Raw genomic sequence first — 15,555 nt, forward strand, 5'->3', positions numbered from 1 at the left:
CGACCCGCCGGCGCCCGGGGCGGAGGCTGCAGCCCGGGCCGGGCCGCCCCGCAGACCCCGCGCGGAGCCGTCGCCTCCTGACTTTGTGTTGGGAGACAGTTGGCGCTGCACTCGGCATCCCTTCGTACCCCTCTCCTCTCCACCGCGTCGCATTCTCAAGACACCGCACAATAGGCACCTCGGAGGGTGAAAAAAGATACCCCCGGACAGAGACCTCGAAAGATGCCCACCCCCCAAAAAAGTAAGTTGGACTGCGTAAGAGTTGAAGCCCTTGGAGAAGGTCCGCGAGGATTTCTCGTCTCTCCTGGCCCCTTGCACACACACGCACGCACACACACGCACACACACATTCCCAAGGCAAAAATCATTCATCTTCTTTTCCTTAGGTTTAACAGGAGAAACGATAGGAATTCATCAGGCATTTTCTTTACTGGTTTATGGATAAGAATCAAGTCATCTAAAATCAGTTTTATGCATGATTAGTTTTCTTCCTTGCAAACTATGTAGGAATTTTACTGCTGCCTTAGTATTTAAACAAAATCAAAGGAAACCATGTACTAGACAAAAGACACAGCATGTAAGTTCCACAAACCCACTACCATCTGGAAACTTGGGGATATCCTTCAGTTCTTGTAACACAAAGGTATAGAACATCAAATGCAAGTACTAAGTGCTGTGGCACTAAACAAAGCTGGGAAAGGGGAGAGGAAATTTGTATGATAGGGAGGTCATGAGGTAGGGAGGTAAGATGATCACCAAAGGACTCACCTGGAAGGTATTGTTTGCCCAAAGACTTAAAGGAAGTGATAGAGTGAAACCAAATGGATTGGCTTCCGAAGAGCCAGAAAATCAAAGGAACAGCAAATGCAAAGGGCCTGGGTCTGGAATATGCCTGGGATGTTCAAGCAACAGTAAAGAAGCTATTGTAACTGGAGTGAGTCAAGCAAGGGGACGTTAGTTTTGAGCAGAAGAGTGGCTAAGCTGACATTTTTAACAGGGCTTCTTCGGCTGCTGTGTGGAAATGAACTGTAAAGAGCAAGAAGGAAGCAGAGAAACTAGTTAGGAAGCTATTGCAATAATCCTTTTATCCAAACAGGGTAAAAGTGCTTTATAAGTCAGTAAGTAACGTGAATTTCCAGTGAAGTGATTTAGGGATGAATGTCTACAGTTCATGTCTGTTTTTGTTCAATGTGACTAGAGATTAAACATATATAGAGCTGGCTTGTGACACCTGGACAATGTGTTGTCCAGAAGATACCCACTCAAAAGCATTTATTAATAATTGGTTTTCTTAGCCATGTAAGCAAAAACATAATTTAGAGCAGAATACTGTTTTAAGGGCTTAATATCTGCAAAACCTTTCAGTTGGTGAAGTATTTTTAACTGTCTTTGCTGTCCACAGTTATGAGTTACCTAAGCCTTTAAAGAATAGATCTTTCTGAGAGAGAATCACTCCCCTGATAGTTTTGCTGTATTATTTTTTTTTTTAGAGGTTTTTGCTATAGGGCGCATCCGCTCACCAGACAGAGACAGACATAGAGACAGAAAGCGAGAAATCACCCCCTCATGGGGGATGGTCACGCGCCGATCTTGGGCACGCATGCACACGCGCCCGGCGTGAGTTCTAAGCCACTGGGTCCGGGACGCAAACCGCGGTCGACTACGTGGGAGTCCAGCGACATAGCCATTATGATAACTGCTGGTTCCCGCTGTATTATTTTGCCTATTACATATTATTTTGGGATTGAAGGGGAGAAAAGGAGGTATCAAGTTTATACCTTTGAACTTAACAGCCTTGATCAAATGTATTTCTAAATAAAATGGATGAGTATTTTATTGTGAGTTAAGAACACAAATCTGTCTTCATTTTGTTACTGCCTTCATGTTTGGTGCCTTAACTGTTGGTGGTATGGCTTAGGTGTAAGTTTAAGAATATTCTGAGAGTTAAGTACAAAAATAAAAGACAAAACACTTTTTAAAATGAAGAGCCAATGTTTTTATTTTATAGGAAAGATGTTTATATTAAGACATAATTAGACTTATTTTACCTTACAAAATTTTAGACATTTTGTAATAATTAGAACATTAATTTGAAAACATTTTAAGATTATTTTATAATTCATAAAAGAAACAAAGTATCCACGTGAGTTCTTCTGAAGCACAGTTCTGCTGAATTTTACTTTCCAGGAACTTTTCACTGTAGTTTATATCATCAGATTACATGTAGAAGTGGTGTATGCAAGGCATACATATTTTTTTTCCCTTAGTTTTTGCCGTAGGGCATGTGTGCTTGTAGGAGAAAGAGGGCAAGTGAGAGATCAATTCCCAGTGGGGGATTACTATGCCACAGTCCCTTCTCCATTCTCCTCTCAGGATTTTGGGCATACACACACACATGCCCAGACTGATTTTCAAGCTGCCAGGTCTGGGACTTGAACCATGCTGTTCACCATGGGTGATCCAATCATCTTAACCTCTGTGCCACTTGCTGGCCCTAGAGTATAAGCTTTTAAGCAGTACCTCTCAACTGTCTCCCATCCATTGATGTAATACAGTTAGACTTTATTCGTGGTCATGAATTTATTTCATGTATATCACAAAAATAGAATCATTGAACTTATTACCTAGGATAAGGAATGAATTATTTAAATGAATTATAGATCTCAAAGATGGAAAAATTATGACAGTATACATTACTAAAGATTTTACCTCAGTATAGTCAGTAGACCAAAAGCATTCTATGATATTTACCAACGTGTGAATTCGTGGATCCACAAATCAGGATTTCTGGGAAACTCTTCTATATCTTTAACAGATACTCGTTATCCACACTAAAATTTGAGAACTGCTACAGCTAAACATAGATTGCAAAGGTGAGTGGACGGGAAGCAGCTGATTTGTGACCTTCCAAACTAATCCTGATACTGTATTTTTTTAAGGATTTTTTTTTTTTTTTTAATATATAGAGTGTGTGTGCTCCCTGCAGAGACAGAGAGAGATAGACAAAGTGGGAAATCACCCTCTGGGGAGAATGGCCGTGCAGCAATCCCTTATTCTCTCGGGATTTTGGGCATGCACACACATGTGCCTGGTGTGTTTCAAGTTGTTGGGTCTGGGCTTTTAACCACAGTCAGACATGTGGGAATTCAGTCCCTTAACCACTACACCGTCTGCTGGCCCCCTGATACTGTATTTCAATATTCAGAATTGCTATTTAGTGGTGTAGTATCTTACTCCTATTTTCTACCAGTTCTTACTACCACTACTACTTTATTATGAAACAGATTCATGAAAACAGGTCTTATGCCTTCATTATCTTGTTATTAGCTTCACTTAATAGCACATGCCAAATGAATGAATGTGTGAGTACATGGATTAATTCATTCCTATCTTTATGCAGTTTTCTGACTATCTGTAGCCCCCTCATTCCATTTTTACTAGCCTCTTTCCTCTAGAACCACATCAGTTATCCTTATTTTAACCAACATTCCCATTCTCCAATAATCTCAGGACTCTTTTAGGTCTTACCTGATGACAGTATTCATTCGTTTATTCACCAAATATTTATTGAGCAGTCATAGTGCCAGATAGTAGGAATACATTAAGAAGATATAACACCTGTCTTCCATAGAACACAATCTAATATATATGACACTGACAAATAAATAGTCAATTACAAGAGTATAAAGGCTGGGACTAGCAGTTAGCGTAATGGCTATGTTGCTGGAGTCCCATGTAGTCAACCGCGGTTCGAGTCCCGGACTCAGTGGCTTAAACTCACGCCGGGATTCTATGATATTTACCAACGTGTGAATTCGTGGATCCACAAATCAGGATTTCTGGGAAACTCTTCTATATCTTTAACAGATACTCGTTATCCACACTAAAATTTGAGAACTGCTACAGCTAAACATAGATTGCAAAGGTGAGTGGACGGGAAGCAGCTGATTTGTGACCTTCCAAACTAATCCTGATACTGTATTTTTTTAAGGATTTTTTTTTTTTTTTAATATATAGAGTGTGTGTGCTCCCTGCAGAGACAGAGAGAGATAGACAAAGTGGGAAATCACCCTCTGGGGAGAATGGCCGTGCAGCAATCCCTTATTCTCTCGGGATTTTGGGCATGCACACACATGTGCCTGGTGTGTTTCAAGTTGTTGGGTCTGGGCTTTTAACCACAGTCAGACATGTGGGAATTCAGTCCCTTAACCACTACACCGTCTGCTGGCCCCCTGATACTGTATTTCAATATTCAGAATTGCTATTTAGTGGTGTAGTATCTTACTCCTATTTTCTACCAGTTCTTACTACCACTACTACTTTATTATGAAACAGATTCATGAAAACAGGTCTTATGCCTTCATTATCTTGTTATTAGCTTCACTTAATAGCACATGCCAAATGAATGAATGTGTGAGTACATGGATTAATTCATTCCTATCTTTATGCAGTTTTCTGACTATCTGTAGCCCCCTCATTCCATTTTTACTAGCCTCTTTCCTCTAGAACCACATCAGTTATCCTTATTTTAACCAACATTCCCATTCTCCAATAATCTCAGGACTCTTTTAGGTCTTACCTGATGACAGTATTCATTCGTTTATTCACCAAATATTTATTGAGCAGTCATAGTGCCAGATAGTAGGAATACATTAAGAAGATATAACACCTGTCTTCCATAGAACACAATCTAATATATATGACACTGACAAATAAATAGTCAATTACAAGAGTATAAAGGCTGGGACTAGCAGTTAGCGTAATGGCTATGTTGCTGGAGTCCCATGTAGTCAACCGCGGTTCGAGTCCCGGACTCAGTGGCTTAAACTCACGCCGGGCGCGTGTGCATGCGTGCCCAAGATCCCGAGAGGAGAATGGAGGAGAAGGGATTGTGGCGTGGCCATCCCCCTGGGGGGTGATTTCTCGCTTTCTGTCTCTCTCTCTCTCTGGCGAGCGCACGCGCCCTAAAGCAAAAACCTCTCAAAAAAAAAAAAAAAGAATATAAAGGCTGTGATTATTTAACAAGAAATAAAGGAACATATTACCTATCTTTAAGGAATCAAAGAAGACCTCCTGGAGAAGAATTTCTAAGATGCAGTGGGTGTTCTCTTTCGTGTTAAATGACATAGAAAGAATATCAGGGGGGCTAAAGAGTGAGATAAAGGTCTAGGGGGTCCCTTGTGATTTTGAGAAAACAGTTTGGGGATGAAATGAAGTAATAATAATAATAATAATTCACTAATTAATAAAGCATTCAGTACATGGTTTTAAAACATGTATTTATGCTAGGCAGTCACTGTTTCAGTAGCTGGGAATTAGACAGGTAAAACTCCTATCCTTATAAATCAAGTTGCTGCAAATGAACGAAGGTGATCAGAATCAAGGATATATATACGGAGTGTTAATCTTGGAGGAAAAAAGTGGAGGAAGGAAAAAAAATTTGGAGATTAAGAAGGAAGGTAAGGGCATTCATTTCAAATAGAGTGCTTTTAATAAGAGTTTGAAATGATAACAGGAAAGAGAAGTTAGAATGGGGTAATAACATTGAAATGTCATGAAAGTAATGAAAGTGAACTTTACTAGAAAATATAGACTGTTGGGCTAGCCTTGTAGCCTGATGGTTAAGGGATTCGGAGCCTACATGGTGATCATAGTGAATCCCAACACTGGTGGCTTAAAAAATACACTAGGCACGTGTGTGTGAATGTCCCAAATCCCAATAGGATGGAGAAGTGGAGAAGAAGGGATTGTGGTATGATCACGCCCCATTGAGGCATAGTTTATTCTCCCCACCCCCATCTCTCTGGCAAACACATGTCCCCTCTGGCAATTAAAAAAAGAAAGAAAAGAAAAAATATACAGACTATTTTGATGGAACGAAGTATAGAGGATTTGGATTAGGGTTGGAGAGGGAGCAGAATATATGTAGTCACAGAATGGGAGGAAGAGTTGGTAAGAGAAAATCTGAAGAAAAAGTTTTGTGTTTTTGTTTTTTAAATTCGTCTGTGTGAGGGCTAAGTTGAGTATCTGGAAAGTGAGTTTGGTTTTAGATACATTGAATGAATATCCATCTAGGATATTTCAGCATACACAATCTATATATATGGTTTGGAACTGAGGCAAGTGATCTGAGCCAGAACTGGAGAAGTAGAAATCATCATTAAATAGGTGAATACTAATTAATCCCTCAGGAGTAGATGAGTTCACCCACAAGAGAGTGAAAAGTCAAAAGCATCGACAGCACCAACTTCGGAAACACTAATATTTGGGAGACAGGAGAGAAAAGAAGACCCTGAAAAGCAGAATTTAAAGACATATCCAGATGGGTAGGAGAAAAAAATCATGAGAAGGGTGTCACAGATAAATAGAAGAATGTATTTATGAAGGATTGCTGAATAAATTTTAACACGTTGAATGAAAGATATCTTCTGTGAGGACCCCATTATCCTCTTCTATCTTCCCTGTCTTGGATGTGAACGTCATTTATCCAATGGCCTGAACTTACTCCCCACTCCTACCCAGCACTGTTCCCAATGGTCTAGGATATGTCTCTTTAATGTTTTGAACCCTTTAATTTCTTGACCTTTCCACCGTCATTTTAATTTTTTTTAGAGAGATTTTTGCTATAGGACACATGTGGTTGCTGGAGAGAGAGAGAAAGAAAGCGAGAAGTCACCCCCTAGAAGAGATAGCCACGCCACAATCCCTTTTCCTCTGTTCTCTTCTTGGGATCTTGGGCATGCACGTACATGTGCCTGGCATGAGTTTTAAGTCACTGGGTCCAGGACTTGAACTGCAGTCAACTACATGGGAGCCCAACAACATAACCACTATGCCATCTGCTGGTCCCTCCACCATCATTTATCATTACTACTACTACTACTACTACTACTACTACTGCTACAACAAATACAACAACAACAACAACAACAACAACATCTCTCTCACTGGTAACAACAACAATATCCCTCTCACTGGTTTCCTGGCTTCACCTTTTGTCCCTTTTAAGTCATCTTCATATGGATTAAAGTAGTTTATCACTACTACTAGTGATAAACAACTATACTCTACTGAATATTTCACAAGTATATACTTTGCTAAGTGATTTAAATAGATCTTCTTGCTTAATCCTTTTAGTAACCCAATGGATTAGAGGTTTTCATTCTAGTTGAGTTGAGGAATTGTTATTCAGAAAGGTTTAAGTAATCTGTGCCTTTATTTTTCTTTCTTTCTTTTTTTTTTTTTTTTTTAAGGTTTTGGCCTTAGGGGCGTGGGCTTGTTTGAGAGACAGGTCACAAGAGAGAAAGTGAGAAATCACCCTCCACTGGGGATGGGCATGCCACAATCCCTTCTCCATATGGATCTTGGGCACACACGCACACAAGCCCTGCATGATTTTCATGCCACCAGGTCCAGGATTCAAAACCATGATTGGCCATGGGAATCCAGCAATATAATCACTATGCCATCTGCCAGCTTTAGTAAAATATTCGTAAGTTCTTTCTAGGTGTTGTCACAGTGTCTCTTGCCTTTAAAACTTTCTTTGTACATTCTAGTTCTTCTGCTAGGCATGCCCTCTTTTTTCTCACCTTTGGTAAATAACCCTCAAATCTTCAACTACAATAGTTGCAACCTCCCAGGATGTCTTTCCTAAAATTGTGAGAGTTCCTTAAATTCCCCCCAGCATCCATGCTTAAATCTATCACATTATGTGTAAGAGTTTAAAAAAAAAAAAAAAAGAATTTGTTCCTTGTAGGTTTATAAGATCCTTTTAGGCAGGGATTATATGTGTATTTTTTTGTAATTCCAGAAGTTCAACAAATTTGATGAATTTTGTTTTGATTTGTTTTGCCTTAGGGCATGAGGACTAGTCAAGGAGAGACCAATAGAGAGAGGGAGAGGGAGAAAGCACCCTCCAATGGGGTATGGCCATGCTGCAGTCCCTTCTTCATTTCTCTGTCTTGTCATCCTGTCAGAATTTGGGGCATATATACAGAAATGCCCAGTGTATTTTTTTTTCTTTCTTTTAAGATTTTTGCCATGGGGAATGTGTGCTGCTCACCAGAGGGAAACAGAGAAATGAGAAGGAAAGTGAGAAATCACCCCCCTCAGGGGGGATGGCCACCCCACCACATGCTTTTCCTTCATTCTCCTCCTGGGGTCTTGGACATGCACACACATGTGCCTGGTGTGTTTTTGTTTGTTTTTTCATGCCACCAGGTCTAGGACTTGAACTATGGTCAGCCATGTGGGAGTCCAGTGCCTTAACCACTATACCACCTGCTGGCCCCATCCAGTGTGTTTTGCAAGCCACCATGGCTGGGATTTAAACTGTGTTTGACCACAATCCCTTCTCCTCCATTCTCCTTTCGGAATTTTGGGCCCACATGCACATGTACCTGGCATGAGTTGGGATTAGAACCATTGCTTACCATGTGGGAGTCCAGCAATGTAACCATTACATCATCTGGTGGTCCCAATTTGACTGACTTTTTAAATAAAATAACCCCAGGTCATCTTGAAGACATGGTAGACATGTGCCCAGAATCTTGACAAGTGAAAGGGCTGGAGAAGGGGGATTGTGGCATGATGGAATCCTGTCAAGGGTGCTTCTCTCTGTCTTTTTCTCTCTCTCTCTTTTCACTCACATATGCACATGGTCTACCATGAATAAAATAAGCTATTAAAAATTATTATCAGAGATAATACTGTATAGTCAGCTTCACACATGAATACTATCCACTCTGTCTTCTTTTTTCTTTTCTTTCTTTTTTTTTTTTTTTTTTTAAGTGAGAAATCCTCCTACCGGTGGAATGGCCATGCCTCCATTCTTCTCTTGGGATTTTGGCCTGCACACAAGCTGCTGGGTCCAGGCTCGAACCACTGTAGGCTATGTGGGAGTCCAGCTCCTTATCCACCATGCTACCTGCTAGCCCCTCTACCTATGCCCTCTTCTAAGCTTTACCTTTGGAAGCACCCCTAAACTCCATAGAACTCAGTAATACAAAAGTCAGTGCTTTAGGGGAACAGAAACCTTAAATATTTGAAAATATTTGAATCTTTAATTTGCTGATGTTTCAAGATTTCTAAATTTAATATTTATTACAAGCCCATACTGATCAAGATTATGAGCATCACATAATAAACACTTTCTGCTTTGTACTTTTAAAAAAAAAAGTGTTTTGCTTTAATGAGAATGAGAGATGGGGGAAGAGGGGAAAAAAGGAGAGAAAAACAAGCACCCTTAACATGGTCTCACACCATGATCCCCCTTTCTTCCCAGTCAGCCATGATCATTAATGTGCGTGCATCTAGAGTGCACAGTCGACCAGGGGACTGAACTCACAGTGTTCATATGAATCTGCCATCAGTTGAGCAGCATGTTAACACTGTGCCACTGAGCAAGCCTGCCTTTCATTTTAAAAGGATATAATGGCACTTCGTTTCAATCACATAAAGCCATTTTACCAAGTGTTTGCTGAGATTTGTATAATACTATATTCATGTATTAATTCATAATACTTCTATTCCGTGGTGGAGACTAATATTAGAAAAGTTTGTGTTTCAGATGAAGACAACAATGTTGGTAAAGATGTTTATGTGTACAGTAAATGATGGAATATATATTAGATCTCATACTTATGTACTGTAATAAAAAAAAATTCTGTTTGTGTGTTCACTGAGCATATTGGGATTGCTGCATATTAGATATTTTGATGGGATTTTAAAATATAGAAACTAAGGTGAGGTGAGCTTACAGTATAATTTAGTCTAAAGGAAAACAAAATGGAGAATAGTATTTGTGTGTCGAACAGTGTGCTAGGGACTTTACTTGGTTTGTGCATTTAATCTGCATAAAGTACATAGTTAAACCAAACTGATTTGGGATAATGACCACGTGCTTATAGGAAAATATTATAGAATATTTGCAAAATAATGTACTTATTTATGAACATAGTGATTTAGTCTGTTTGGACTATTATAACAAAATACTTCGGACTGTGTAGCTTAAACAAGAGACCATTATTTATCACAGTTCTGGTGTTTGGAAAAGTCTGTGATCAGGGTATCAGCAGATTCAGTCCTGGTGAGGACCTGCTTCTGGCTTGTAGATTGCAGCTTCTCATTCTGTGCTTGCATGACCTTTTCTCTGTGCCTGTGCACAAAGACAAAGAGCAATCTTGTCCTTCTCTTGTGAGATGACTGATCCCATCATGAGGGCCCAATACCTAATCTAAACCTAACTACCTATGAAAGGCCCACCTCTAAATATCATATTCAGGTTAAAGCTTGAACTTAGGAATTTTGAGAGGACAGAAACATTCAGTTCATAGAGTCAGCATGATAAAACAAACCATTAATATAAATAAAGTGAAGTTATGAGATGAGTATCTAGAGCCAGCAGGTGATAATGGAGGTTAAGGCAACTGGATCCCACAGGCTGACTCCCTAGTTCATGTCCTGGACCTGTGAGCTTGAAAATCATGTGGGGCATGCCCAAAACTCTAAGAGGAGAAGGGATTGCTGTGTGGCCATCCCCACTGGGGGTGATTTCTTACTAACCCCCACCACCCCAACCGTCCTCTGTCTCTCTGGTGAGTGCACATACCCTATAGCAAAAAAGCCCTGAATAAATAAATAAAAGAAGATGAATATCTAAAATATATGAGACATAAGTATTCTCTACTTTACAAAAATTAAAAAAGCACTTGCAAATGAAAAATAGGTAAATTGAATTCATATCAGAAGAACCCTTGGGAACCAGCAGTTAGCGTAATGGCTATGTCGCTGTACTCCCACATAGTTGACTGTGGTTCGCATCCCGGACCCGGTGGCTTAAAACTCATGCCGGGTGCGTGTGCGTGCGTGCCCAAGATCCCAAGAGGAGAATGGAGGAGAAGGGATTGCGGCGTGACCAGCCCCCCTGGGGGGGGTGATTTCTCGCTTTCTGTCCCTTCTGCCCCTCTCTGGCGAGCGCATGTGCCCTATAGCAAAAATCTCTCTCAAAAAAAAAAACAAACAAACAAACAAACAAAAAAAACCTTGATTTGTTAAAATTTTGAAAAGGAAAACATCAATTCATTTAACAGATCTGACTGTCCTGTAATACTATAAGGAGAGACACAGCTTCACCTTCTAGCTCAGGATAAAGATTAAAGAGAGAACAGAGAGATAAGAGTATTATTTTGCTTAACTGAAATTGGCCAAAATACTCTAGGTGATAATAGTGATAGATAAAATCCCTTTGATTTCTTAAGAATGGAGAAGTTTCTTGATTTATTCCTGGTGTCACCCTTTCCCACTTCTGTTCCCTTTATGCACTCAGAGGGCACTCGGCAGGCAAGAGTAAAAAGACAAAAAAAGATATTGAAGTATTAACAAAAGGATCAGGGTGACCAGTGTTTCCTTAAGCATTGGCAGTCCTTTTCCTTGGTTCTATGCCCCAAACCCTTAACTTCTGGCTGTAGAGGCATGATTTCCTTTGCAGAGTTAGCAACAAGCAGTTATATAGAACAGGTAGAGAGAAGCTTTAGTACCAACATTTATTAAGGTAACTTAAATAACTAGAACTAAAACTACCACTTTCTCCTCCCCTGGATTTTTAAAAAATTATTTTTGAGCCAGCAGGTGGCATGGTGGTTGAGGAACTAGATCCCTCATGGCCAATTCTGCAGTTTGAGTTCAGAATGTGGAGGCTTAAAAAAAAACACGCCTAGCACATGTGCATACATGCCTCAAATTCCAAGAGGAGAATGGAAGAGAAGGGATTGTAGCATGGCCATCCCCGCCTAGGGGGATGATTTCTCACTTTCTCCCTTTCTCACTTTGTTCTCTGGCACATGTTCCTAGAATGTGCCCTGTGGCAATAATTTTTTAATAGAGAGCACATGTGTGTGCACAAGAGAAAAAGGCAAAAAGATGTACCCTGAACAGGGTCTTGTGCCACGATCCCTTTTTCTAAGCCCTCTGGCTCATCAAGATTCTGGGCAAGCACACATGTACCTGTTGTTTTCAGGCTGATTTAGGGATCTGAACTAGCAGTTCACAACCATGTGACTTCAGGCAGTACAGTCTAGTTTGCTAGCAACCGTGCTACCAGGCTGGGCCTACCTCATTTCTAAAGAATGGGAATCACAGAAATTCTTGGTAGCTTGTACTCTAGCCCTGACAACCATGAATCTTACATTGCTAATTATGTCCTGTAGAAAAAGAATCAGTATTACAGATAGCAGGAGGAAGGACATAGGTAAGGCCAACAGTCAAGGTGTTATATAGTAGACATTTTAGATGAATAGTAAGTGAGGCAACAGAGACCAGTGGGAACTTTAAAGACTTATTTTGGAGGGAGATTCTTAAATAAAAAATTAATACCATAAAACTTCTCACAAGATAGTTTTAGGTAGTTTTGCTCAGTGATTGCTTGCAAATAATTACTTAATTTAAATGATTTCAGATATCAGAGTAGTTACAAGTAATTACTTGATTTTTTGGGAAGTGAGCAGATGGTAGATACTATTAAAAGTAGGTTTTACAGCAGGTGGCCTAGTGGTTAAGGTGCTGGACTCCCACATGGTTGACCACCGTTCAAGTCCCAGACCCGGCAGCTTGAAACTCATGCTTGGTACATGTGTGCTCAAAATCCTGAGAGGAGAATGGAGGAGAAGGAAGGGCCATACCCCTGGGGGATGATTTCTCATTTTCTGTCTCTCCAACGAGCGCACGTGCCCTATAGCAAAAATCTCTCTTAAAAAAAAAAAAAAGTATGTTTTAGGGGCCAGAATGTGATGTGGTGGTTAAGGCACTGGACTCCCACTTGACTGACAGTGGTTTAAGTCCCAGACCTGGCAGTTTGCTTTCTCCTTTTTCCCTTCTCTCTCTCTCTCTCTCTCTCTCTGGTCAAATTAAAATTAATTAATTAATTAATTAATTAAATTCCTTTTTTTAAAAAGTACATTTTGGGGATCAGCAGATGGCATAGTAGTTATGTCTCTGGACTCCCACATAGTCGACCACGGTTTAAGTCCTGAACCCGCTGGCTTAAATTCCCACTGGGCACATGCACATGCATGCCCAAGATCCCAAGAGGAGGGTAGAGGAGAAGGGATTGCGGCGTGACCACCCCCCACCCCCAGAAGGTGATTCTTACTTTCTGTTTCTCTGTGTCTTTCCAGCAAGTGCACACATCCTATAGCAAAAATTTCTCTTAAAAAAAAGAAATGTATATTTTAGGGCCAGTGGTGCTAAGTGTTTAAAGGAGCTGGATTCAATATGGTCAGCCTCACAGTTTGAATTCCAGATGTGGCAGTTTGAAAATATGCTGGGTACATGTGTGTGCTTGTCCCAAATCCTGAATGGTTAGAGAACTGGAGAAAAAGAGATTGCTACATGACCATGCCCCATCGGGAAGTGCTCTTTTCCTCTTCCTCTCTCTCTCTCTAGAAAGTGCATGTGCCCTCTTACAACTAGAATTGTTATTTGGATTTTTTTTTTTTTAGGTGGTGATAGTGGACTGGATGGGTTAGGAGGACCAGGTGTACAACTAGGAAGCCCAGATAAGAAAAAACGCAAGGCAAATGCACAGGTAAATTGGCATTTTCTTTAATAACGTTTTCTTTGCTGGTAAGATCAGGCTGATGAGGTAAATTTAAATTTTGACATGGGTTTTTCTTCCTACCCTCATTTAAAGCTTAATGGTGATTACTGCAGTGAATCTTTTTTTTTTTTTAAAGGCTGCAACTAGTGGCTATTGTTAGACTGTAGGCCCAGGATAGATATTGTAAGAAAATATGGGCAAATTAAAATGACTGTTCTTAAATCTAATTTGAAGATTATTAAAAGGTATAAATGCCTATAGTTCTATTAAGAGATCTAAAAATGTATAGAAACAATTTTGACTTGAAGTCATATTCACTGTTAACAATAACTCAGTATTATGTGTATATCACAACCATTCTAGTAATTTAGTATTATATGCATATCACAGTGGAATCATGATGGAACTATCCTTTGTTATACCATGTGAATATAATAAACAATTTTACATGCAGACTTTCATGATTTTATTCTCTATAAAATTGAGACTTTTTTATGATAAAGGGTAGAGTGTGTACAGATGATTTTTCCCTCATTTCAGCCATAGTCTTTTAAACTTGCAGTGCGATTAAAACTGGCAGTTTATTTTTCCAATCAGAGACCTGGAGTATAGTATTTAGGGAATACTTTAATAGTGGCTCCGTGAAGTTAGGCTAGGGGAAGAAATTAAAGTAGCAGTTTATTGTGATTTTAATATTATGACTGTTTGGGGGTGAAGGGTATTTTTGGTTAGAATGCATTAGTATTTTAAGTGAATGATTCTAGAGTTTTAGGCAAGCATATTAAAAGAAATTAAAATAATGAAACTTCTTTTGAAAGTTAAATACTTTTGGGGTTTGAAGTAACAGTGGATTTGAGCTCAGAAAAGCATACCTTATTTCCTTTCCTAAATAAAAGAAGCCTACGTATTTTTAATTCATAAACACGAAATGTTAACATTAAGTGTAATTAAAAGATTAAGTAAAGAAATTAAATTTTTGTAACACTGCAAGAGAAGTTTGATTCAAACTAGTTTCATAAATGTTAAGATAATAAGGCAATTTCAATTATTTCTTTGACCAAAAATATGTATTTTACTTGGCATTCTCATTTCAGGGACCTTCCTTTCCTCCATTATCTGAGTATGCTCCACCACCGAATCCAAACTCTGACCATCTAGTGGCTGCTAATCCATTTGATGACAACTATAATACTATTTCCTATAAACCACTACCTTCATCAAATCCATATCTTGGCCCTGGTTATCCTGGCTTTGGAGGCTATAGCACATTCAGAATGCCACCTCACGTTCCCCCAAGAATGTCTTCCCCATACTGTGGTCCTTACTCACTCAGGAATCAGCCACACCCATTTCCTCAGAATCCTTTGGGCATGGGTTTTAATCGACCTCATGCTTTTAACTTTGGGCCACATGATAATTCAAATTTTGGAAATCCACCGTTTAATAATGCACTAAATCAGAATGTTAACATGCCTAATCAACACTTTAGACAAAATCCAGCTGAAAACTTCAGTCAGATTCCTCCACCAAATGCTAGCCAAATATCTAACCCTGATTTGGCATCTAATTTCATCCCTGGAAATAATTCAAATTTTACTTCTCCTTTAGAACCTAATCATTCTTTTATTCCTCTCCCAAACACTTTCGGTCAAGCAAAAGCACCACCCCCAAAACAAGACTTTAATCAAGGAGCAACCAAAAACACTAATCAAAATTCCTCTGTTCATCCACCTCATGTAAATATGGATGACACAGTGAATCAAAATAATATTGAATTAAAAAATGTTAATCGAAACAGTGCAGTGAATCAAGAAAACAACCGTTCAAGTAGCACTGAAGCTACAAACAACAGCCATGCAAATGGGACACAGAGTAAGCCACGACAACCTAGAAGCGCAGCAGATACATGCAGCACTGAGAAAAGCAATAAATCCTCTCTCCACCCGAGCCGCCATGGACAT

General features: G+C 39.5%; 1 protein-coding gene across 1 annotated transcript in view; it reads left to right on the top strand.

Annotated features, from left to right (window-relative positions):
* The first annotated feature begins 62 nt into the window (after nucleotides 1-62).
* The window catches only part of PYGO1 (pygopus family PHD finger 1), a 16,799-nt gene continuing 1,306 nt past the window's right edge, over nucleotides 63-15,555 (top strand). Inside the window, exons 1-3 of the mRNA XM_006163287.3 lie at nucleotides 63-241; nucleotides 13,497-13,582; nucleotides 14,689-15,555. The exon at nucleotides 14,689-15,555 is cut by the window's right edge and continues 1,306 nt beyond it. Of these exons, the coding sequence (XP_006163349.1) occupies nucleotides 223-241; nucleotides 13,497-13,582; nucleotides 14,689-15,555 (972 nt within the window). The 5' untranslated portion in view covers nucleotides 63-222. The remainder of the gene's footprint in view (nucleotides 242-13,496; nucleotides 13,583-14,688) is intronic.

This window comes from Tupaia chinensis, unplaced genomic scaffold (assembly GCF_000334495.1).
Source record: "Tupaia chinensis unplaced genomic scaffold, TupChi_1.0 Scaffold141943_1, whole genome shotgun sequence".
In the NCBI taxonomy this organism is placed as follows: Eukaryota; Metazoa; Chordata; class Mammalia; order Scandentia; family Tupaiidae; genus Tupaia; species Tupaia belangeri.